This window comes from Micromys minutus, assembly GCF_963924665.1.
Source record: "Micromys minutus genome assembly, chromosome: 25".
Classification (NCBI taxonomy): domain Eukaryota; kingdom Metazoa; phylum Chordata; class Mammalia; order Rodentia; family Muridae; genus Micromys; species Micromys minutus.
Genome location: NC_137960.1, coordinates 18044623 through 18070579, shown reverse-complemented (window position 1 = coordinate 18070579; position 25957 = coordinate 18044623). Strand labels below are relative to the sequence as shown.

Below are 25957 nucleotides of genomic sequence, written 5' to 3'. Positions count from 1 at the left end.
CAGTGAGTCTAGAATTAGCCTGGGATTCACAAAACCCAGACTCAAAAAAAAAAAAAAAAAAAAAAAAAAAAAAAAAAAAAAAAAAAAAAAAAAACCCAGCCAGATCCTGTACTTTTTCTTTCCTTGTTACTGCTGAGGGCCCCGCCACAGACACGGTTCTGCTGTGTTTTCTGGGCTGCTGGAGACGGGCCTTCAAGCAGATCTTTGTGCTTACGTTTTTTTCAGAAGCTTTGTTCTAAAAGAGACAACCAGGCCAGTGTCTGAGTCAGTCTCTCACCAGGCACTGGTTGGGCTGGAGGTGGTAGACTGCAGGGTCAGAACTTTCCAGGTCTGATGCACACACATCCCACCAAGAGAGCACTTAATGTCGCTTATATCTACAGTAAAGCCATCAAAACAAAAACAACAGAAAAGAAAAACCCAAACCCCAATATTTTCATGTTCATGATTTTTTTAAATCTTTAAACGCACAACCAGTTATTTTCTAAGGCCAACTTTGACCCACCTCGATTTCTTTTTGATTGTAAAGATTTAACAGTTTAATTTAAGCTTTAACTCTTTCTCCAAATACATAAAGAAGGCTGAAATATGGCTTGGCATTACATAATGTTGCCACCTCCTCCTGAAACAGAACCCAGTGCCTAGCAACAGCAGGGGGTCATCTCAGGAGAGCTCTGATTGCTCACTGGAGCATTCTCCACACAGATGCTTTCATGGGCTTACCGTGCCCAACCCTGCTGAACACAGGCTGGGTGCCCTGCGTCCTGGACCACCTCATGAAGTCTGTCCTCTGACTGCAGTCAGTAACTGAGGGTCAGGGTGCCGAATAAACTGTGAGACATCTGAAGGAGATACACATCCTTTACAAGGCATGTTTTCCCTCAGGGATACATTTATTTTTAAATTCAGATATATTACTGCTGTGTGTATGATACGTGTGAGTGCACGCAGGAAGAAAACTGTAGTCTGTGCTTTCCTGTCACCTTTTGATGGCTTCTCAGGTTGCCAGGCTTGTGCAGTGTAAACCCCCAACCCCCCCACTAGCTGGCCCATTGGTTTGAGGAAGGCTTAGTGAGTGGTGCCTAAATGTTAGGAGCTTTCTTTTTCCCCTTTCTGCCTTCCTTTCTTTTTGGAGACAAAGTCTTACTATGTAGCCCCCACCTGTGGATGTGTCCCGGAGAGCTGGGATTAAAGGTGAGTGTAACACCACCTTCCAGCCTTAGATGACTTTCTTAAAAACAGTCATCTCATGTTCAAGACTAGACTTTCCACTTTCCTCAGTCAGACAGCCTTTCCAACCCCAGGTAGATTTGAAACATAGTTCCCACTTAATCCCAAAAGTGTAGCAGTAATAAAGACCCAGGGGCTCTGGCTCCCTTCCTAAAGACATTGAAAAAAAGGAACTCACTCAGCTTTATACACCACTGCTGCCATTTTAGAAAGGCACGTTTTCTGTGTTCCTCTTTCCTTTCCTTTATTCTCTCTCCTTCCTTCCTTCCTTCCTTCCTTCCTTCCTTCCTTCCTTCCTTCCTCCCTCCCTCCCTCCCTCCCTTCTCTTCCCTCCCTCCCTCCCTCCCTTCCTCTCCCCAGAAACAGGGTTTCTCCGTGTAGCCCTGGCTGTCCTGAAACTCTGTAGACCAGGCTGTCCTCAAACTCACAAAGCTCCACCAGCCTCTGCCTTCTAGAGCATTGGAATTAAGGGTGTGCACCGCCACTGCTGCCTTTCCTTGGCGATTTTCATGCGCACGATTTTTTTTTTTTATGTAAAACGCCTGTCCTGTTCTGCACAGGAGACATGTCGTGCTTTGATTTTTTTATTACATTTTACTTTGTGTGACATTGCCACAGTGGAAGTCACAGCGTAACTGCAAAAGCTGGTTTCCTGCTTCCACTGCATCGGTGGAAAGTCCCACCTCCAGAGCTATCTCGTCGACCCCACTCCTTACCTTTATATACTACTAATATTTTGTCCCTTTTCGGCCTCTTTCCCGCTCTCCATGGTGTCTTTATCACTGAAAGAAATAATTTTAGACTATTTCGACCTATCTTTGTCAGCCTTTCCTCTCGAACGAAAGCTGGTGGTCCTGCTTAAGATTGCTTTTCGAGGGGCTGGAGAGATAGCTCAGTGGTTAAGAGCACCGACTGCTCTTCCAGAGGTCCTGAGTTCAATTCCCAGCAACCACATGGTGGCTCACAACCATCTGTAATGAGATATGATGACCTCTTCTGGTGTCTGAAGAAGCTACAGTGTCTTAAATGTGCATTAAATAAATAAATTAAAAAAAAAAAAGATTGCTTTTCGATATCTTAAAGTCATAAAAGGTATTTTTTGACATCCTAGGAAGTTTATTGATTTATTTTCATGACCACACCGGAACTGACTGAGTGTGGTCTGAGGTGGAGGCTGTGGCTAGAGAGAGAAGGGAGACAAGGTTTCTTTCCTGTGTTTATCTCAATGCTCTGAATTCTACTCCGTTACCGTCTCGCCTGTCCCTGCCCTGATGTGGCACTGTCTCGGCTCCTACAGATGTACAGAAATTCTCAAACTAGATCGAGCCGTTTCCCCCAGTGGTATACACTGGTCGAATCCTACTATTAAGGCTTACTTTTCAGTGGCCAGCCTGTCTGGGGAGCCTGTGCCTTGTACGTTCCTAATGCTCAGAGAAAACTTAGCACCTTCTTCTGGACGTTGATGAATTCCCCATGTTATGAACTCCTTTAGTTCCTACCCTCTGAATATCCACAGCCAAACTCTCAAGCCGGCTATGTTAAAACCTAAGTCCTGACTCTGACCACTGCTGCCATTGGGAAGGGGGATGGGAGTGGGGGGAGAAGAGGAGAGGGGAAGGGGACAGGAAGTTACCCATTCTCTTTACCAGTTCATTGAAAGAGCCGGTTGAAGTGCCTTCTTTGTCCCCAGTCTGTTCTCCACAGCCCAGAGATCCTTTAAAACACAAGATCTGACCAAGCCATTTGCCCCTCTCTTCTCAAAACCTGGCTCTTGCTTTCAAAGATGGTCTCTGTCACTGAGGACACCACCACACATGCAACCCCACAGCTGTCACAGGTGGCCTTGGGACTCTCTTCCAGCTAAGCCAAGCTCTTGAGCAGCCAACTCCCCCCTCAGCCACCCCCACTGCATGTCTTTGTTCGAAGTCAGCCTCTCACTTCCTTAGCCACCCTATTGGAAATAAGTAATTCCCCAGTCAGACCAAAGGAAAACACAACCTGAACAGTGTTTTATCTTTTGACAGAAACACATCTGGGAAGAAGCACCCACAGTAACTGCAAACAATTCCAATAGCGACCATCCACTTCTTTTGGATAGTTGGTTTCTATCCTTCAGAGACCTGCTGTTTTCTTTTTAATGTGTGGAGAAGAACTCTGTAAGTCAGAGGTCTTGTTCAATGAGTTAATCTCTAACCTACACTCACGAAAGTGGAGGGGGATCTCACGGTGTTGGGGCATGATTTCTGTAGCAATTTTAGCAAATGCCACTCTTAAAATTGATACCATAATAAATACACTGTCTATAATGTATAACATATGCAGTATATTTGTGAGTCATGAAGGCTTAATAAAACACGTATGACCCCAACTCCCACATTAAGATCAGCATATCACCCCCAACTCACCCCTAGCCCCCATGATAGGGTTTCTCTGTGTATCCATGGCTGTCCTGGAATTTGCCCTGTAGACCAGTTTGGCTACGAATTTGGAGATCCATCTGCCTCTGCCTCCTAAGTGCTAGGAACGAACCCCTTTCCCCACGCCACCATACCGTCTTGTTCCTACTTGGGTAGCAGTTAAGACTTCCCACAACCAATGATGTTTCTTTGTATGTCTCCTTTCTATAAAGCACCATGGTGATAACACAGCAGGAAAGGGGGCCAGGAGACACATCTGGTAAGAACTGTTTGTAACTATGGTGGCATTTGTTGTTACCTACCTGTGGTCTGTGTGACAGAACCTGCCATGTTTAGTGTCACATGTCTCTGATACATGGTAGGTGCTCATTAAATATTTGCCTAATGCAAAGGAGGAGGCATTCTTTACTGTAGATGGGAAGTTACCATCGATCCTTTAAACATATAACCCAATATGTAAATGTGGTGCAAGCTGAGATCTTAACACAAAAGGGTGATGAAGAAATTGAACATCCAACTGGACTGTTTCAGAGCTTTCTTGGTTTGATACAGTGAACTTTTAAAGCTATGTTTAACTAACCCACAAAGCTGAAGAAACCAGGAATGACTCTGGTCCTTCTTGTATCTGGAGTCTCAGCACCAACACACCTAAACGTGGTCCCATTCCCCACTATTACAGGTTCTGGACTGATGGTCACCTCTCCGTTTCTGATTTATCATGAGTTTGTGCAGAGAAACTACATTTAACTTCTTCTAAGTGTCTTTATGATAGTTCATTCTTTCCACAGAATGCTTCTCTCTCATGGGTTTCTAGCCAAAGATTTACCTTTTTCTGCATTTCCTGTATTAGTTTCCATGACAACACTTTGGACCACATTTTAAATACCATATAGCTTTTCTTAGATTTTAGGGGAAGTGTAAGAGAACTTGGACACATTCCAGCAGTTTCTTTTAGGATTGCACACACACACACACACACACACACACACACACACATACACACACCACACCAGTCACACAGAAATAGGACTCAGGATGAACACTCACTCCCAGTGTGATTTACTGAATCTAGCATCATGACGGAGTATGTGTGTTCCTTTCTGTCACTCAGAAAACTCACAGCTGGTGAGGACATCCCAAGCACTGGAGACTTTTAAGAGTTGACCTCTTCAAAAATCATTTTCAATTCATTTTTAATTGTGTGTAAAATTATGTGTATGTGTTGCTGAGTGTTGTTGTATGGTACCTCAGCTCTGAGTCACCATGTGGGCGCTGGGATCAAACCTGGGTCTTCTGCAAGAGCAGCAAGTGCTCTCAACCACTCTGCCCTCTCTCTCGACTTGTGAGTTCGTTATATATGTGGACACTTTAACTGGCAGAAAGAATTTTGACGCATTATCTATAGATAAACAAGCAGAAGGCTCCACAGTCAGAAGCTTTACAAATGGCCCTTTTGAGACGGAATAAACGTCCCTGCAGCAGGTGACCATGCAGCCACTGCACAAACAGGGGGTTTACTGCTTGCTAGACTGTGTTCTCATGCTGCCTGAAGATGTGATATCCATGTCCAGGTTCAAATTCATGCTACTAAACTCCAGATATTCCATTTCCCGCATTCTTACTTCTAATACTTAAATTAATACTAAAAAAACAAAAACAAAAACAAAAACCTAAGCTTCATCTGAGAGGGGGTCACTTCTTTTTAAACATTTAAAAATTATGTATTTGTGGACATGTCCGTGTGTGTGTGCATATTTATTTGCTATACATGTGTGCAGGTCAAAGGTTTTCTACCATGTGGGTCCCAGAGATGAGGCTGAACTCAGACCCTCAGGCTTGGTGTAAGCACAGTCATCTACTGAGTCACCTCAATGGCCCTGGGGAGCTGACTTCTTTACAGACAACAGAGTGCTTCTGGGTAAGCCTCAGAGAGCTTTTTTTAAAGGGCTCAGATTGCATGCATGTTTTAATATCACTACAGAAGCAGACTAATACCATTCTACTTTTTTTTTATTTTTTACTACCTTGTTTTAAAATGATGGTCTTTGGCAGCTCAGTCCCATGACAGTTTCTGACAAAATCCAGCATAAGGGTTTAAAAGTGTGACTTCATGTTCCATACATACACAGAGAAGCTTTTGGAAGTAGGGAACCACGCCCATCCTAGAGCTATGCAATCAGACTCTTTGGGAATCGCGGATAGAAAAACATTTTTTTCTCTTTTCTCTTCTTTTCTTTCTCCTCCTTTTTTTCAAGCTTCTGAAAAGTTGTAGTACTCCTGAGCTCCAAGGATATGCTACCTTCTTTGTGACAGGATCTCATTAGGTTGCCCAGGCTGGTTTGGAACGCGAGCCTCTGACCTCGGCCTCCAAGGGAAGCAGGTATCACCACCCAGTTCTATTTTAATGAGGCAAGGACTCATCTTCTGCAGGAAAGTGTCTGTGCTGCTAATAAGGGATTCAGCATTCATAGAAAAATGGATTCTGCCAGCACTAGGAGGGCAGAGAGGCAGAGAGGGAGAGGGAGAGAGAGAGAGAGAGAGAGAGAGAGAGAGAGAGAGAGAGAGAGAGAGAGAGAGAGAGAGAGAGAGAGAGAGAGAGAGAGAGAGAGAGAGAGAGAGGCAGAGAGAGGCAGAGAAAGAGGCAGAGAGGCAGAGAGGGGCAGAGAGAGAGAGAGAGAGGCAGAAAGGGGCAGAGGCAGGTGGATATCTAGGAGTCTGAGGCTAGCCTGGTTAACATAGGAAATTCCAAGACAGCCTAGATCACAGATTTTGAGGCAGAGAGATCCTGTCTCCAAAACAGACAGAAACAACAACAGAATCAAAAGTGGATGCTCTCCTTTAGGAGAAGTACAACACTGAAAATGACATAAAGGTGTTTTAGGAGGTCAAAGCCATTATTCTAATAAGAGTATTTCTCAAACTAAGTAATGTTAGAACTGCTTTTCTGACTCCAACCTGTAATTTTAAACCATCTCGTCTGACAGGATTCGTTTTTCAGATGGTGAACAAGGCTAGGCAACCTTCTAAGACAGGGTCTCATGCAGTTCAGGGAGGCCTGATTCTCACGCCCCTGAGTATCCGGGTGTGTGACCAGGTCCCAGATCAAGGTTGGAAGAACTCTTGTTTCTTTACCAAGTTTGAGACTTGGTTTCTTGGATTAAATGTGAGCAAAACACAAAAACTAAAAAACCTTAGCAAAACGAGAATCCAACCAGTTCTAGAGGGAATCTAGGTCATCCACAGCCCATATGGAGGCAATACTCTCCAAGCTGAAAAAGCTACATCTGCAATGTGTTTTTACTTCTGAGAGACTGCAGTGTTACTGGGATTGGGGTGGGGCAGGCCTGGGGTAGGGGGTGTAGAGGTGACTTTCAAAATTCCAACCCAGTGTTCTGAAATTACAAATCTTTACACACAGAGCTGCACATTCACAAGCTGATGTCTCATATCCGGTTCTGGGCCCTCAGACACTCTGTGTATGTGTCATTTTAGTGACCAAGTGAGCACAGCAGAGGGAAGGAACAAGAGCCAGTGACTAGGCTAACAAGCCAAGTGAATCCTGGCCACCGGAGAGTGGCAGATGTCCTAGCCAGATCGCTCCTACAGTAGTGACCCTGGGGACAGTACACACCCCTCAGCATCATGTTACACACAAATGGAGCTCAGGGTGGTCAAGGGTTCATTCAGTTACAGAGAGGCTCCCTACCCCTGATAGTTCAGAGCCACCCAGATCCCACTGCTAATGCTTCTACTTCCAAGGGTGCGGAACTGCTCTAAAACACATGTGGCTATGTGAACTCTTTCCTTCCCTCCTCCTCCCTCCTCCCCTCGTCTCTTCCTTGGCTTGCAGAGGTTTCTTCCTTGGCTTGCAGAGATGGGGACTGAACCCAGGTATTCATGCATGCAAAAGAAAAACTCTCTCGCTCTCTTTTTAAAAAAGATTTATTTATTTACTTCATTTGTCACTGTCTTCAGACACACCAAAAGAAGGCACTGGATCTCCATTACAGATGGTTGTGAGCTACCATGTGGTTGCTGAGAATTGAACTCAGGAAGAGCAGCCAATACTCTTAACCGCTGAGCCATCTCTCCAGCCCCGAGAACTCTTAACATTGAGGCACATCTCTGACTCAGATAACTTTTATGGAAGCATTGGGTAGTCTCAAACATGTAAGACTTTGGGACCACCCAAACAGACAAGCAATAAAATTAAAACCCAAAGTACAGCGATTGAATGAAGAACATTACTCTACATTTCCATAGCCGCCTTATCTCTTAGGGTTGGCTCGATTAATTTACAGGGTTTTGGATCCAGAGTTACTTTTTATAGTCTATGTAATATATCCAAGAGGGGGAAGCAGGGAAGCAATGCCTGGAGCTGGAGAAATAGCACAGTGGGTAAATGTAGAAAGTGCTTGCAGGAAACAGTGAGAACTTAAGTGTGGATCCCCAGAGCCCAGACAAAAGTGGGGTGCAGTAACCCAGGCCTGTAATCCCAATACAGGTACAGTGAGAGGGGAGGCAGATACTGAAATATGAGAAGCCCTGAGATCTGTTAGGCTGGTGTGCTCAGAGAACAGCAAGGACCCAAGTCCACAGATGTCCTCTGCTCTCCTCTCCAGTGCCGTGACATATGCATGCCTCCTCCCCAATATTTAAGAAGGTTAAAAAGAAAGACAAAAGGAAAAGAAAACATCTCTCCTCTGACAGTGAGTGGAAATAAGAAATAACGTTTAACTGGCTAGCTGTGCATCCGCTCCTAGAACCTTAAAAGCCCTTTGGATAAATCTGACGTTGGACTTTCTTCACTGGACTTACACCAGCTTTGAGGAAAAGGACAAAAGACAGCCTGCCTGGCATTTTCTCAAAGGTTCTGGCCTTCTGTTCCAAGACTCGACTCATCATGACAGGTGCGGCCCCTTCCCTGCCTCCATCTGTGGCCTGGCGTAACAACAGAACCGGCCCCTATACCAGCAAGAACATATGGGCTGGTACAGGACCAGCCTCCCCTTCCTGTGGTATCTGCCTCCTGCTTGCTCCAGCTTGCCCCGTTAGTTCTTGCAGGTAGCAGCACCTAACCCACTCCAAGTGCTGAGCACATCTCCAATGTAAGGGCTGACAAAGACGAAAGGATACGGGACACACACTTTCCCGTCCTATACAGCAAACTCATCAATCTCTTGCACCGCTGTACTCCCTTCTACCTTCAAAGCTAACTCCTATCCCACACCGTGTCGGCATTCACTCATTTTCCTTAAACACTGACTGGCCACACATGTGCAGCCTGACTGTTGTGGAGGCATTTAAAGATGTTGTCATGCGAAACATAGTCTCATCTGGCTTGCTCCATGCGCAGCACTGTCGTTCTCAGGATACCCCACCCCCACCCCCAGACAGAAAGCCATGCCCACCATTGATTATATTCAGATTTACAGTCAGCTTGACCACTATGTACATACAAGCATTTACTCTTCTTGTCTATGTAATGGGATCTTTGGTGAGTTTTTGCTTTACGGGCATTTCCATAAGCACTCTTGTGGATGTCTCTTGGTGTTCATGACTAATTTTCTTTTAGGGTACGGAACTCTAACCTTGCTACTTTAGAGAGTATGTGAATGATTACTGTGAGTCAGGGCCGGCATCTTTTTAACCAGTTCCAGCATCTTAATGCCCACACTGGCATTCCAAAGAAGAGACGATTACTCCACACACCCTTGCCAACATTTGGTATTTCCACAGTTCTTAGTTTTTGCAATCCAGTTGGTGTTGAACAGAATTACAATATAGCGTCCACTTATATGTCCCTGAAAACTAATGAGCCCGTCTCTTTGTACACCTGTTTGTGCTGGTTTCCTCTATGAGATGTCTGCTCACTTGTCCAATCTTAGACTGACTCTAAAGACTTCCTTACAGATGTAACACCCTTACAGGACGTGCACTTACATGTCACAAAACTTCCTTCCCTTCCTTAGAACAGGAAGTAAGAAAACAACGTTCTGAATTAGCTTTTGAAAAGTTTACATACTTAAAAGGCTATTACAATGATTGGCCTTTTCACATACAGATTGGCGGAGATGAAAACTGTCAGGAATAATAAATGAATGTAAACCTACTTATTTGTTTTTGGAGATGAGGTCTCCTGTAGCTCAGGTTTGTTGTTTTTGAGGTTGGGTATTATTGCTGGCCTTCAATACAATGGGATCCCTTGTCCTCTTGTTTCAGACCCCCAAGAGACTTGGACTGTTGGACCAGCAAACACGCATCATTCTGGCTGGCTGATTTTTCCGTTCATTTCATATAGCATACTAATCGTTGTTGTATAGTTCCTGTGCCAGCCAAGACCCCCACAGACTCTGACCCCTGTCCCGTCGAGCTAACACACGCCTCAGATAGTTTCTATATTCTTTCCTGAGCCTCATTATGCCTAATGCTAGTCAATGTTAAGAACAGCAGGTTGAAGCTTCCCATTCACCAGTGGCCTTACTGAGTCCTGGGTCCTCTTGGGACAGGACACAGACTACCAGGTTTTGTTATAATTTTGAGTCTTGAATGTTTCCCGAAAGTCCCTAGTCAGTGTAATGCTGTGGCTATGGCTCTCTGGGCCCACTGTTTAAATTGCTTGTATACACCTTTTCTAAAGACAAGAATTTGTTTACTTTATAGTTTTGGTGAAAGCACATTCCAAATCTTGGAAGCCCTGAGGTTTGGTCAGGTATGGTAGTGAATGATTTTACTCATGGAGAAAGGCAGAGAGAGGAAGATCTCTGAGTTCAAGGCTAGACAGTCTACGCAGAAAGTTCCAGGATAGCCAGGGATATGTAGAGAAAACCCATATACACTCTGCCCCCCGAAGATTGATATAAGTTTGATAATAAAGAATGTTCCTTTATTAGTATCTTAAGGATTAGACATATGCTATTTAAATGTCAACAATGCTGTTTATTAGTCACAGATGGTATTGATTAATACAGCTTAATATATTAATTTATTTAAACATTTCTATAGTTGAAAAGAATATATAGCCAGGCTTGGTGACTTACACCTTTAATCCCAGGCCAACCTGGTCTACACAGTGAGTTACAGGACAACCAGGACAGTCACAGAGAAATCCTGTCTTGGTTAGACACACAAAGACACACACATAGACACACACACACACACACAGACACACACACAGACACACACACCCATACAGTCTTCCTCCAAGCAATTCACCTATGATTCTCCAGAGGAAGTATACAAACAGTACAGTCAGGATCTTCACTGGGGTTCTTAACTCATGGAGGACCACACACTACTTTCATGAGGCTGGCAGTTAATAGTGAACAATTTTAGAGGTTATAAAATTGTCCTTTATGGGCTGTCAAGTTGGCTCTGTGGGTAAAAGTGCTTACCTGTGCAAGCAAGCCTGATGACCTGCATTTGACCCCTGGTACCCACATAAGAAGCTAGATGTGTCACAGTGGCTCATGGCTAGCTGTAGCTCAGTTCCAGGGGATCTGTCTTTTGGTCTACATGGGTTCTAGGCATGCACATGGTAAACATACATACATACATACATACATACATACATACATACATACAGGCAAGGCACCCATATACATAAAACTTGATGTGTTGGTCATCTGAAATTCTAGAATTTCTACATCAAGATGGGGGGGGGGGGGCTGGAATCAGGACTGCCGAGAAGTTCTTGGAGCAGCTAGCCTGCAGTAAGCAAGTAAGGAGCACCAACAATTGAGACCCCGTGTCAACAAGGTGTAAGGTGAGAACACATACACTTGGTCCTTTACAGCTTTTCCCCACATACTATCCCTTCTAGCTTTGTGATTCACAGAGTAGAAAATCAGTACCCCCGTGGGGTAGTGGACCCTACCAGGAAACTTGGTAAGGTTGAGTGGGTTCAGAAACCCGGGTACCTACCTGAGAATGGTAGGAGTTTCCCTCCTCCCAACCAGATTCTTGGGCTGGAACATGTGACCACGACTCCACACATAAGAAAGTGATTATTGATCACATAGCACAATAACAGCCTTCATCCTACAGACCTGCTGCCCGGCTCCTTCAGAAGGCCTGTCCGCACTGCTGGACATCCATCCCCTGAGCTAAGCTGGAGGGTGCCCTGGTCCCGGTTTCACTGCAGGCCTATGGGCCACTTATGTTCCTGACTCCCATGGTTTCCAGCAGAGACTGAATACCCTGAGCTCGGGAACCCCTGACTCTTCGGCCTTAGCCTGCCTTGTTTCTTATCCGGGCTTCATTCTCCCACTCGTGGAGCAGGCACTTCCTGCAAGCCCACCCTGACGGTGGCCTAGGGTAAATGCAGTCTAGGGTTCTGTGTTTTGTCAGCCAGAGCAAAGTGAACATTCCCCAGTGGCTAGGTGCTGGGTGGAACTACATACCCCTCCTCCCACAGAATCATATTAAGAGAGCTATTTCGTTAATTTCCCCTTTCATTTGGTTCCTAAGATTGTTCCTGTGCCTCTGTCTGCATCCCTCTGTGTGCCTGAAGGTTGTTGTGTACAGTGAGGTCTGCTGGAAACCAAAGCACTACTTTAGAAGTTGACTGTACTTGGAGACAGGGTATTTATGGGGATAATCAAGTTAAAAGGAGGCCAACAGAGCAGCCTGTTATCCAGGGTCAGTGTGGACCAGCAGCCATAGCCCATCTAAATGAGGATGAAGGGCAGATCAGAAGATGATAAAAGCCGAGGCGGCTAGCAAACCACCAGAAAGCAGAGAGGCTCCACAAAGATTTCTGCTCGGTCCTCAGGACCTGACTTGTTGTTACCTTGATCTTAGACTTCTGAAGTGACCTAGTTTGTCGTTTTCTGATCTATCAGTGCCAGCAGGCCATTCTTCCCAGAAAGAAATGTGATGCAGTAGGTGGTTCATGAAGCTGTCCAGGGCAGAATGATTAATTTTACTTATGTGTGCAAATAATTATTTCCTAAGACTGGCACATCGTTACTTGAAAACATCGGTGCACATTATGCATGAGGATATGTGAACACTTCGTGACATGACATACCGGCCACTACAAACCTATGTCAACATCCTCCCTATGACTTTCACTTATATCTTCTTGCTAGCTCGCCTTTGTCAGGTTGTTTGTTGACCCTGGTAACTGTGGTGATGGCAACATAATGGCAAGCTTTGGCTTCACATTTCTAACCCATGGAAGTCTGAATCAGAACATGTCTGTTTAGTCTCATAAGCTTGAATAATGGCACCTAGTTGGTGGAACTGTTTGGGAAGGACTAGGAGGTGTTACCTTGTTGGAATTGTGTCTTGGGCACCTTACCAGTAGCCCATCATTCCCAGTGTACTCTCTGCCTCCTGCTTTAGGCTAGAGATGGGAGCTCTCAGCTGCTCCTGCTGCTGTGCCTTTGCTCAGCCATCACGGACTCTAACCCTCTTAAACCATAAACCTGATTAAATATTTTACTGTATAAACTGCCTTGGTCATGACATCTGACCAGAGCAATAGAAAAATAATTAGTATATAACCCAAGTATCTTTTTGTCTGGGGATGGTGCTGGGGCTGGGAACCAGAGCCTGGACCTGTCAGGCATATGATTGGCTGTTTTCAGTTGTGGTATCTCACAACTGCAATTCTAGTCTTCAAGAGGCTGAGGCATGAAAATTTTGGGTTGAAGGCCAGACTGAGCTGCAGAGGAAGACCTCCATCTTAAGTAAACACACTCCTCAAAGCCAAACAAACACACAAAACATGGGGCTGGAGAGATGGCTCAGCAGTTAAGAGCACTGACTGCTCTTCCAGAGGTCCTGAGTTCAAATCCCAGCAACTACATGGTGTTTCACAACCATCTGTGATAGGATCTGGTGCACTCTTCTGGTGTGTCTGAAGACAGCAACAGTGTACTCATATGAATACAATAATAAATAAAAATCTTTTTAATAAAATATACAAAACACAAAGCAGAGAGTCCCGCCTTCAAGCTGCCCTCCGGCCTCACATAACTTCAAAGCTCTGCTGTGTCACAGAGAAACTCAGAGAATACGGTACAATGCTGGGAAAATTGTAAGATGATTTCTTAAATAATTCAGTAGCTTTATTACTCTTGAAAAGTCTCTATATGTTATAAAGGGGAAAAAAGATAGCTTGGTTAGTAACTGTGTTTTTCACAGAACATTCAGAGAAAAATTCTATCCTAGTGAATTATTATTATTTTATGTATATGGTAATTTAACTTTATGCATGCATGCATACCAAGTGCATGCTTGGTACCTGAGGTCATAAGAGATGTCAGATCCCCTAAGACTGGAGTTACAGCACCTGTGGATGCTGCTAATTGAACCCTGGTCCTCTGTAAGAACAAGTGCTCCAAACCTCTGAGGTGTCTCTCCAGCCCCCTCCTCTGAGGTTCCTTAAGTGAAAGAGAGGGAGGGAACTGAAGAATTGAGGAGAGCATTTTGCAAGATAAAGGAATGAGAATCTGTAACACCCAGGTATGCTCACAAGTAACACCTGGCAGATGGGTAAAACGGAACATGCTGGACAGAGGGGACATTATTCGAGCATAATTTTAGTCTCCAAAAATATGTTCAGGCTGGCCTTTGGGCATGTCAGTGGGGGCAATATTCATAATTGTTACCTGACGTAAGAAGACCCAGTCCATTGTGGGTGGAACCATTCCCTAGGTGCCGAACCTTATAAGAGAGGAGGAAGCCAGAGGAAGCAAGGGAAGATCATCTCCATCACCCAGCGTGAATGTGAAGCTTTAAGTTCCTGCTTTAACTTCCCGGCAACAATGAACTGTCACCTGGACTCATGAGTCAAAATACACTCTTCCTTTCCTCAGTTGCTTTTTCTTGGGGTGCTTGTCACAGTCATAGAAATGAAACTAGAACAAATAGCTGAAGAAAGCAGCAGGAAAGGAGTACTATTGCTGCCAGATGTTATCATTATTGCCAAAGTTGAAAATGTGTTAATTAAGGAAGAAATAGAGAACTCTCCAGAATTCAATTGTATTTGAGAAGAGAGTAGTTACCAAACATCTGGATTTACAAAAAGTTAAAAAAGAAAGGAAAGAAAGAAAGAGAGAAAAAGAAAGGAAGAACCAATGTGTTTAAAAGCTGGGGATGTAGTTCAGTGATAGAGCACTTGACTAGCATGTACAAGGTCCTAAGTTTGAGCTGTAATAATGCCCACATTACCAAGAACAAACAAACAACAACAACAACAAAAAAAAACCAAATAGAGATGTTCTTAAAAAGTAGGGGAGATGGCTCAGTGGGTAAAGCACTTGTCATGAAAGCCCAGGGACCTGAGTTCAGATCCCCTGTCACCCTAGTGCTTGGGAGGAGAAACAGAAGTATGGATCCCAGAGGTTTGCTGGCCAGCCAACCTAGCCAACTGATGATGAGTTCCAGGCTCAGACTGTGAGGAGCCGAATGCGGACGCCATTACAAGATGGCGCTGGCTTCCTCAGGTTTGAGGTAAACAACTCCATATATAGTAATGCTCTTGTCAGCTAAGGTGCTGCACCCTGCTCATGTGCAGTACATAACCTATCTCCGGCCAATCCCGAGGCCTCTGGTGTCGGCAGACTGGTGACAACCAATCATGGCAAGCCCGTATGCGCTTCTTCCTATATAAGCGGACAGCTAGGGTAGTTCGGGGCCCCTCGCTTCCTGCTCTCCCCTTCAATCAAGAGGCTCCCACAATAAAGCGTGATCTGAGAAGAATCCTCTGGTGGTGGTCGTCTTTCCTCGCTGGTCGAGGAGTGCGCCGCATCAGAGAGATCCCAGGTCTCAAATAAATAAAGTGGAAAGTTACAGAGGAAGATGCATGCCATTGACCTCTGGCTCCACATGCACATGTACCTGCTCACGTATGTGCACACATCTCTATCCATCAAACAAACCAATACAACATGAACTATCCATCAAACAACAAAACCCAACATCTATGAGATACATAAAATCAGACTAAAACATATTTCTATCCAATATTAAATAGTCCAAGTTTCCTTATCCAGAAAGGGGCGCAGCGAAGACAAACAAGAAATACACAGAAGTGATCGAAGCACATACAGGCTATTTAAATAATAAGATAATTAATAAGTAAATATTAGGGCAATTCTTCAACCTTGATAATAAGATATGAAATGCAAAAGAAAAAAGGCCTATCATACATATTAGGAAACAAAACAACAGTCTAAGAATGTCAGGCTGCCTATTTATTTATTTAGTTATGTTTTTCAAGACAGGGTTTCTCTGTGTAGCCACGGGTGTCCGGAGCTAACTCTGTAGACCAGGCTAGCTTTGAACTCACAAGGAAGCCTCTACCTCCTGAGAGCTGGGATTAAAGGCATATGCTCCTACTGTCAGGCTGCCAGGCTGCATCTTGATTAAGTTCTTGTGCTTTGTCAATGTAACAGAAGACAGGAATAACTTCTTTGGTAAACAATTTTGCAGTTTTAGACCAATGATCATGAATACAAAGTTTCACTCAGAACTACTCCTCACATACTTCTCCTAAGGAAATCCCCAAGATATGTATGTGAAGGATGCTGTAGTGCTTTGACTGTGCTTGGTTCAGGGAGTCACAGTTTTAGGAAGTGTCACCTTGTTGGAGTGGGTTTGGCCTTGATGGAGAAAGTGTGTCTCTGTGGTGTGAGCTTTTCTAAAACGTCTTTTGTCAATGCAACTGATCTGATTTTTTTTTAAACCTTAGACATAGTTTGAGGCAGACTCTTTAGACAAAGGCAAAAAAGCAGCCACATTTTTTTCCAGCAAAAATACCATAAAAATAGTCTCTAGGTCAGAGGTTCAATCCATTATCATCAAGGCTGGATTTGTGGCAGCATCCAGGCAGGCATAGTGTGGGAGGGGCTAAGAGCTCTGCATCTTCATCTAAAGGCTGACTACAGGGCAACAAGGAGGAGGGTCTCAAAGTCCACCCCTGCAGTGACACACTTCTCCCAACAAGACCACACCTACTCCAACAAGTCTATTCCTCCTAATAGTGTCATACCCTGGGCCAAGAATATTCAAAGCACCACAGATGCTCACTGCAGAATCACACCTGTATTATAGCATTCCTTATAAAGTGTTATAGTATCAAACTTTTGTATGTATAACCTTGTTATCTAAACAGGCTCACAGGGGAAAAAAAAAGAAACATAAGATAGCCTGAAATTTAACATGTAGGTATTTGAAGGGTATGTGCTTCCTTGTCCCGTAAGCAGCTACTGGCATCTATAGGATAATTACTACCCATTAGACGTTTGTGCCTTATCTTATGGGTGGAGACACTGACAATAGGTGCAACCACTGATACTGGAAATCAGACAATCTGGTTTGAGTTCTGATTTGTGTACAACGCTGTAATGCAGTCGCTAAGAAGAGTTGGGGGGGGTTTCCCTCAGGTTGTGATCAATGCTTTCTGAATGTGAGATAACGGGCAGTGTATATATGAATTTAGTATTACAAGATATGCTCACATTACCATTCCTTAAAAGTTGCTCACCTGGGGAGTGGTTTAAGAGCACTTACTTACTTCTGCAGAGGACCTGGGTTTTGGTTCCAGTATTCAAATGGCAGCTCACAGATGCTTGTACCTCCTGTTTCGTGGGATCTGACATTATATTCTAACCTCAGGGTTTCTGCGGAAGCGTGGTGCACAAACATATACTCGGGCACAGCCAGGTGCGCGTGCGCTTCTGCGCGCGTGCGCGCACACACACATACAGACACACACAGAATCCATTAAAAACTGCTAACTTATTGGTCATGTGACATTTAAGTAAGTTGATTTTGTGACAATCAGTTTAAGATGAGGAGATGAGGAGATCTGGCTTGCTTGCCAAGCCTAAATCCCTGTGTTCATTTAATCCCTGGGATTCACGTGGTGGAAGGAACGGACTGACTCCCATAGGTTGCCCTCTGACAAATAATCCCCAAGACCACCCCAAAACAATAAATTAAAAAGAAAGACGACTTAACTCAGGTGGGCTTGGTATGTTCGGAGGGGGCTACTCAGCTATCAAGTGACATCTAAGTCTGAGTCTAAAACCATCATACTTGTCCTCAGGGTCATACTTCAAGGTCTGCAGACTGGTCCTTCATCTTGGGAGTTCAGATTTACATAGGGTCCTTATGGTATCTCCAAAGGCTCACGCTGAGAAAACAGTCTGACCTTGTGCAGGCCCAGCTGGATGCTTCAGCGGGGCTAGGAAGGATATACATAAATAAATTCTACTTCAAGGTGCAGATCATGTGCCTAGGTCTATGTAGCTCTTAAGACAGCTTTCATGTTTAGAGACAACTCAAGCCCGGATGGAAACACAGGTGCTCCCTGACAAATGTGCTGGACCCGAAGCTCATGAAATACATTCCTTGAGTCTTGATCAATACATGCCTTAATGATCTTTTAAAAAATGCCATCTGTATGCCTCCCTTCCATCCCAGACCTTGAATTCCACAGGCTGACACAGCAGGAGTGTATCCTTTACAAACTCTTCATAAAACAATGGCAGCCCTTTCTCTTCCTGCTCTTCTGGCTCCAACTCTGTAATCTACCCAGGCTCTGGTTTACACCAGTCCACCTATCGGAAATCTTTTCCTTCTTCCTCTTCGGCTGTCTAGAACCGGTTCATTCTTCAAGGTCTATTTCGAATGTAATCTCTTTTGCCTTTGATGACTCTCCAACCACAGATAATTTCTTCCTTGTCTAACACCGGGTATTACACTAGTTTTAACCCTCATAAGACCTGACATTCTGACCTGTGCAGTAGATATCTGTGAACCTGAAATATCTCCTACGTGGTGCTGACCTTTGTACTGGAGGTAACGCTAGAAACATATTCCCTTTCAACGACAGAAAACAAAGATCTTATTTGGTGAATGCAACCTCACTCAAGCTGTCCCATTATTTTCCATCATTGCAAATGGTCAAAGAGATCAAAAGACAAAACCAGCTTTTTAATGGGGCGTTTAATTTGAAGGGCTATGCAAAAATAGTTGGGGGACTTCTGGTAGGCTAAGAAAGTCCTATTATGTGGATTATGTGGAAACCCGAAGATTGCCCTGGAAAAGGCTAAACATAATTCGAAGGCACCCATGGTATAACTTTATTTATTTGTGGTTTTAAGATGAACACAAGAAGTTCGGAGGCTTTAAAGGATAGTTTATGAAACGGCAAATTTTGAATGCATTGCAAATTAGGTTACCTAGTTCATTTCCAAATGAAATTAAAGCAACTTAGGAAACTTAGCTCCTTCTCCATAGTGAAAATAATAATAATAATAATGATAATAATAATAATAATGCCCAAGTAATGTAATTTTTCCTCCCTTCAAATTATAAGCTAAACAGCGAGGCCTGTTAACCTCATATAAACATTTCATTAAGGTACTCAGATGACATTACTGCTACATGAATAATGAATCCTCATCCCCTGGCTCTACCTAATTTACTGCCCTTTATTTGGTGGCTTTGCTTTAGAGCGCACAAGCTAAGGTGGAAGATGGGAAGAGAACCGGTTTAACTTGTATCCAAATACCTTAGCAGATTAAACAACACAACTTTCCCCCCCTACTTCCCATCCGCAGCTCTCATTTGTATTACAATCAATGACCAGAAGAGATGACCCGAACAAAGGGGACCGGCACCTGCGCCTTCTCCGTCGCAAACATTTCTTCCCACACAGGGCCCTGGTCAGGGTTTGGCCGCCCTTTCTAGAGCAGGATCCTTCCCGGGGCACCTCGGGACCCCTGAGCAAGACTCTGCAGCCTGGGCTCTGACACCGATCTCTCCTCCTCCTCCTCCACGTGACCCAGCGGCGTGCGCCGCGGACAGACACCGCAACGCGGTAGACCTGGTGACAAAGGCTCGGGCGCATCCGGAGCCCCGCCGGCCTCCCGCGCTCAGCGTCGGCGGAGCCTGCGCAGGGCGGTGCCGCGCAGCGCGGGCCGCGGGAGCGGGAGCCGCAGCCGGGAGCGCGCCGCGGAGCCGAGCAGAGCCCGCCGCGCGCAGCGCCGGGCAGCGTTGGAGCCGAGGAGCGGAGCAGCGCTTGCCGCGCAGCCGAGGAGCGGAGGGGAGGCCGAGGAGAAGCCGAGCGGAGCCCGCCGCGCGCCGGGGAGCGGCTCCACAGAGCAGAGCCCGCCGTCCGCCCGCCAGGCAGCCCGTCCGCCCGCGCTTTGCAGCTTCCAACACCGCCGCCCCGGAGCCCCGCAGCGACTCGGACACGGGTGAGCAGGCCGCGGCCCGTGAGCTCGGCCCGGGCAACCGGGCCCCGAGCGCCTTCCCCGCCCGTACTTACACCACGGCTCGGGAAATCATCCAGGACACCATCTTTTCGGCCGCTGGGCCGCTGACCGCAGGCCGCGCGCTCCCCACTCGCGCTCCCCGGGGCCGCGCTGGCGCCCTCGGGAGCCGGCCCGGTGTTTGCGCGCGGTGCCCGGAGCCGCCCGGAGCCCGGTCCCCCGCCCGTCCGCCCCCGCCCGCGGCCCCGCCGGCCCTGCCGGCCCCGCCCCTGCGCTCCGCTGATAGGCGGCGGCTACGGGACCCCGGCGGGCGCTGCGCTCCACCGACCTGCGCGGTCACCTCGCTTCCCCAGGCCGGGGGACGCCGGGCGGGCGGTGAGAGCGCGTGGGAGCCGAGGTCGGGGGCGGGGGAGCCGGGATTGGGAAGCGTCTGGTTAGGTGCGGCTCCGGTGCTCACCGAGGCTCGGTAGCCAGGGCCTACCCACAGGCCCGGGTTGGCACCGCGAGGCTCGTGGTGCAATGCAGGGGCCAAGGGAGAGCGTCGGGGGTCACGTTTGGAGTGATGGGTTTGCTGGGATGGCGAGGCTGCTCTGGGCTCTTTGGGGCACCTTTTCCATCATCAGTCAACTCCTGTAGTGCTTGCCACACAATCTAAAACATGGACCCAGGATTTCCGACCCGTGGTGCTGTTTACAAGTGTCCTTATTTTTTTTTTCCTGTCTCGTGTGTGTGTGTGTGTGAGTGTGTGCGCGCGCGTGTGTGCGTATTTCCTCTTAAACTGTCCAAAATTTTAAACTCGTGATTTTTGGGCGAGAAGTACCGAATTGGGAAAATGACCTTTAAGTTTCTGTAGGTGTTTTTCTCTTGGTCCCCTGGCGGAAGCAATAGTAAAAGTTCTCCAAGCTAGGAAGAATAATGTCTGTAATGTGGGGCTTGGAGCCTTTAATTAAAGTACTAGAAAATATGATGGCTCATTTTGGGACATACTGTAATTTAATCTTTTTTGTTCACCAGTTTCCCCATAATAAAAAGAGGCTAATAATACTCTAGCTTACCTCCTGCTTTTCAAGGATGATGTAAGGTATTGCTAATTAATGTGTTTAGGAAGGGCACGGATTTGCCTGGGATGGTATCAAGGGACTGGAATAGGTTACCACGACGAGTTCCTTTTAGTTCACGAGGCCTATGCATGAAGAATTTCGGTCATTAAAGAAAGCAGCAGGCGAGAGGCATGGTGGTTATGATTCCTGTGGTCCCAGCACTTTGGAGGCCGAGGCCTGCCGGATTTCCTTCCACAGAACCAGGAAGAAAAGAGCTCCAGCTGCTTTCTGCTCTTTGGTTCTTTTTGCTTATTTACATTAAGAATGTGTGTTTTCATTTCAGGGGCTGCAGTGATGGTGTGTGTGTTCTGTATTATTTAGTTTGGCCATTATTCAGCGTTATTGGGGAGTTATGTTTGCCATCTCAGCACCAGTTTTTTTTTTTTTTTTTTTTCTGGCACATGCCTTCCATGTCCTTCTGTGGGCAAAGGTCCTGTAATGCCTTTATTTACAGCCTTTCGTTCCTCACCCTTAATGTACCTCCTCTCTTTTCTGTACCTTTTTTCTTCAGTGCCTTTTTCCACATTCTCTACCTTTCTGATCTCTTAATTCCCCCCCCAGTTATGTACACCCCACCCCCAACCCCATAAATTAACCCATAAGTTTCTGGACTCCCCTCAGTCTCTTCTGCCTCTTTTGCCTTGATGGTTCTTGTTATTGTTTGCAGGACACAGCCCCCTTGTTCCTTATTTAGGAAAAGCCATGGGTTGTAAACCACCTACCCCGGGTTGCTACAGTGTTGTTGAGTCATCCTGCCGCCTCAGACAGCCCTGGAGTGTTGATTCTCTTTGGTACCATGGAAACGGAGGTTTAGAGAACTTAACTCTTTAGCCAGTGATCACGTAGTTCATAGGTAGTAGAGCTGAACTTTGGTACTGTGATTCATACCCGAATTTGGTGGGAGTTAGTTGGTCCAGGGGGAGTGCTCTCTAGGGGAAAATTAGCAAGCTTTTTTTCTTTTCTTAGTGGTTGTAATTGGCATCGACCACTAGCTAGTGTTGATGGGCCCAGGGACGCTGTACTCTTTGCTGTGTGTGGGACATTCTGAACAAAGACTGTTCCTGTGTTCTTCCTGGCTTAGGAATACCATGCTTGACCTTCCTGTAGTGAATGTAATTAGCTAAGCCTGAATTTCCACTATGATAAAGTCATAGTTTTAACCAAGACTGAAGTTTTCTGTCTCTTGTTTCTGCACACCCCCGTTGTGTAAATTAAGGGAAGGTGTACAGCGTGAGTAGAAATGGCTGATAGTTTTGTTACATTGAATCATAAGCAATGCAGTCACATCCACTTACTAATTGTTTTGTTCCAGCATTCATACACTGACAGGTCTTCTTATACCTTACTGTGTTATCTAGGTAGATGATTTGTCTTGAATTGCCTGTACGAGGAGTTACTCACTTCATTTCAGAATGGCAGTGTGTTATGGAAGGGCCACATGGAAGCTGCTATGGCTGAGAACTGTTGACCTAAATAAGAGTCTGTCTCTTCTAGGAGGAGCCTCCTGTGGAAAACGCCCGACTTTTGGAGGTTTGCTTGCTGTTTGTTACTGGACCTCAGACACTTGAGCTCTGCTAATTGATGGCTATTAGATACATGCTTCAGTGTGTAAGATGAGGCTTTTTAGTCTATGTGAGAAAAGAGAATAAGGTATCTTCTACCCAGCTGTGTGTGTGTGTGTGTGTGTGTGTGTGTGTGTGTGTGTGTGTCTGTGCTCCTTGCACCAAATGAAGGCCAGAGGATGTCAGGCATCCTATCCTCTGTTGCTCTCTGTATTATTCCTTTGAGGTACTATTACTCCGACCTTGGAAAACCCAGAGAATCCTCCCATCTCTGTCTCTCACCCCACACACTGGGGTCATTATAAGAACATGGGTAACCAAGTCAAGCTTACGGTGCTGGGCAGTGATATGGGTGGGTGGAGTGTGGTTGCTGGGGTTGGAACTCTGGCCTTCACGGTTGAGCAGCAAGCACGTTTAACCACTGAGCTTTCTCTCCAGCTCAGTAGCTTTTATAATGTCTGACTTGGCTTGCTTGCCACCATTCTACGTAGAAGCCAGGGAAATACTTTTTTTTTTAAACCCTTTAGCATTATTTGTATGTTGTGTGTAGAGTGTGGCTACTGAGATCAGTCTTGGTGGGAAGCTGTGTATGTAGGCCGGAGGACATTTTCTCTTGGAGACCAGTAATGGGAGGAATGGTGAGTCACAGCTAGTTTTGTTTTGAGTGAATATGTTAATGGCTGGTGATCATTTAGGACTCTGTTAAAAGTCTCTCGCTCTCACAGGCACATCCCCTCCCCCCTGAGTCCTCCTAGGAGATAGTGGAAGGTACATCTTTTTGCATGTTAAAGGAGCTCTCTAATTAGCAAATCAACAGAGAGCAGGAAAGTACCCTAGGCAGTGAGAACCCCATGTAGATCAGAATTACCGGGCACAGAGATAGTATCGCCGTTAGTGTAATTATTAATGAATATGCTAATGAGACTGAATACTGGGTCACCTTCCCATTTCTAATAGGGAAGTCTTTTTAAATAATTGAAAATACTTTCATCTGTAAGAAGGCTAAAATTACCAAATTGCCTTAATAGTAACTTAGAAAATAGTGGTAGAGAGAGACTGACTTGGAAGAAGAAACTTAACCTTTTTCTGTCTGCTCCAGACGAATGCCTGCCTGCCTGCCTGCCCCTTTTTCAGTCATTTTCCTTTGGGTGTTACGGTTAAATCAGAGGTAGAGTTTGGCATGCTGCATGGGACTGAGTCATAAGGTAGTGCTGAAAGTAGGGTAAGATTGCATTAGAACCAGCAGATTAGATAGGGAATGACAGAGGCAGTACCGGTATTGACGAGAGGGGCCTGTCCGCTCACCACGGGGAAATGAAAAGGTCTTTGATGGCTGCTAGCTCTCCAGAGCTTGGCAGCTCGCCTAGGAGTCAGCATTGTCTCAGATCTTTACATTTAGGAAATAGCCTTACCTGAAACCTGGATTGAGACCAAAGAGCTTCCCCCCTCTTCCTGGTTAAAGAGTGATACTGTGTCAAGTGGCATGAGCTGGTGTACACTTGAGGCACGTTTGGCACCCGTTTAAAATGCAGTAGATTGAGTCGTCCTTATTTTAGACTGCAGATTTGTGAATTCAGAAAACTGGAGTTAGTTTATGACCTAATTTTCAGGAAGTTAAAATATTTGATAATTCTAGCCTAGGACTACTTACCGTTCTAAGAGAAAATTAAAAATGTTTATTTGATGTTGTGCCTTGTTTTTTTTTTTTTTTTTTTTTTGAAACACACAAAGTAAAGTTGAAATGCGAGATGGTAAAAATGTAGTCCTTCGCTTCACTTTGGTCATCCAGCTCTTTTCAGAAAAATCAACTTTTTATTTAAGTTCTACCAAGTAGAAGGAACAAATTATGTAAGTGCTTTATCATGGAGAAAGATATGTGTGGAGAAGCTTTTGTTATACATGCCTTAAAGAAATAGCAGATTTCCTATGTTCTGAAATCCCACACCTCCTCCTTGCTGATAGCTTGAGGACCATTCTTAGGTGTAAAGTGGTTTAATGGACAGCTTTTTGTCAGACAAATGTAAGGAAATCAGGAGACCACCATTTCATGAACAGGGATGGAGAAATCTTCGACAAGAGACTAAGCAGATGGAGGCCAACAATGTAGGAACCGAAGTCGTGCATCAAAACAAAGTGGGGGCGTTCCAGGTGGACACGTCTGAGGTGACACACACACACACACACACACACACACACACACATACTCACACACACTCACACACATACACTCACATACATACACAAACACACACACAAACACATACACACACTCACATATACACACAAACATACACACACAAAATCACTTGAATTAATCTTCATACACCTAAGAAAACAAAACAATATGGTCATATCAAAACAGGCAAGCAAAAACACTTGACTGGTCCAAGACCAACTGAACAGGGATAGAGGAGGGTTTGATGACTGGCTTAGAACAGCAACCAAACCGTAGATGATCATAGTTCATGGTGAAGAACTGGGTGCTTTCTCGCTGGGGGAAGGAGAAAGACAGATGTCACTATCAACATTGCTTTCCAGCAATGATTAGAAAACAGGCCAGAGATCTTGCCTTGGAGGAAATACCCAGGACAAATAAGCACGTTGAAAGCGCCCCACCCCCTCTGTCACAGGTTGACAAGGGGCTGGGGGTTGCATTCTGTACCCGTGAGCGGGGCCAGGCTCACAGCTCTGGGGGCCATGGTGCTAGCCAGGACACGGCACACGAGGGAAGAAGTCCACTGACCCATGGCATGGCCAGACTGAGAAAGACAGTTTCTCCTAAATCAAATGTGCTCCTAACTGTTGGCCCAAGGCGTTGACCTCTGTTCCAGGGAAACCACGCGTTCATAGGATCTTTATTTGCTGCTGTCGAAACTCACATGTGACCAAGATGACTGTTAGGTGGTCCAGATAAATTATAGCAAGCTTAGACAGTGCTGGAGGAAAGGAAACAGTTTAGTCCAGGAAACCTCACTCCACATTCTTCTGAAAGAAACACTTCTTGAGAAGTCTGTGTACTGTGTGACTTCAAGCACATGAGCTGAAAAAGGCAGAGCCACTCACAGCCAAGATACGTGACTCTCAGGAGTTAGGGGCTGGGCGAGGGCTGAACAGGCAGATTTGAAACACAAGAAAACTTCTGTTCACGTCCTGCAGTGATTCATGGACGCCATGGTACCTGCGTTGACATCTATAGATGTAAAAGATCAGTAAGGCCCTAGTTGTAAGCCGTGGAGTTTGAGAAGAGACGGTGTGTGGCCTATGGATGGCCTCTCTCAGCTGTATTGGTATTTCACGCCCCCTCCTCATTTTTCTCTTTGCCCCAGAGTTTCTCACATGCCCATCACACTCAAGCTTTCTTTCTCAATCCTAGCCTTAAAAAAAGAAGAATTGTTTGCCATTCATACTTTGTA

General features: G+C 45.4%; 2 protein-coding genes across 2 annotated transcripts in view; one reads left to right on the top strand and one right to left on the bottom strand.

The window, feature by feature from the left end:
- The window catches only part of REEP3 (receptor accessory protein 3), a 78460-nt gene extending 58377 nt beyond the window's left edge, over nt 1-20083 (bottom strand). The window contains exon 1 of the mRNA XM_080938445.1: nt 19939-20083. Coding sequence (XP_080794571.1) covers nt 19939-19970 — 32 coding nt within the window. The 5' untranslated portion in view covers nt 19971-20083. The remainder of the gene's footprint in view (nt 1-19938) is intronic.
- Nucleotides 20084-20190: 107 nt separating this feature from the next.
- JMJD1C (jumonji domain containing 1C) overlaps nt 20191-25957 on the top strand; it is a 162222-nt gene continuing 156455 nt past the window's right edge. The window contains exon 1 of the mRNA XM_080938162.1: nt 20191-20257. The gene's annotated coding sequence lies outside the window, so the exon portion shown is untranslated. The remainder of the gene's footprint in view (nt 20258-25957) is intronic.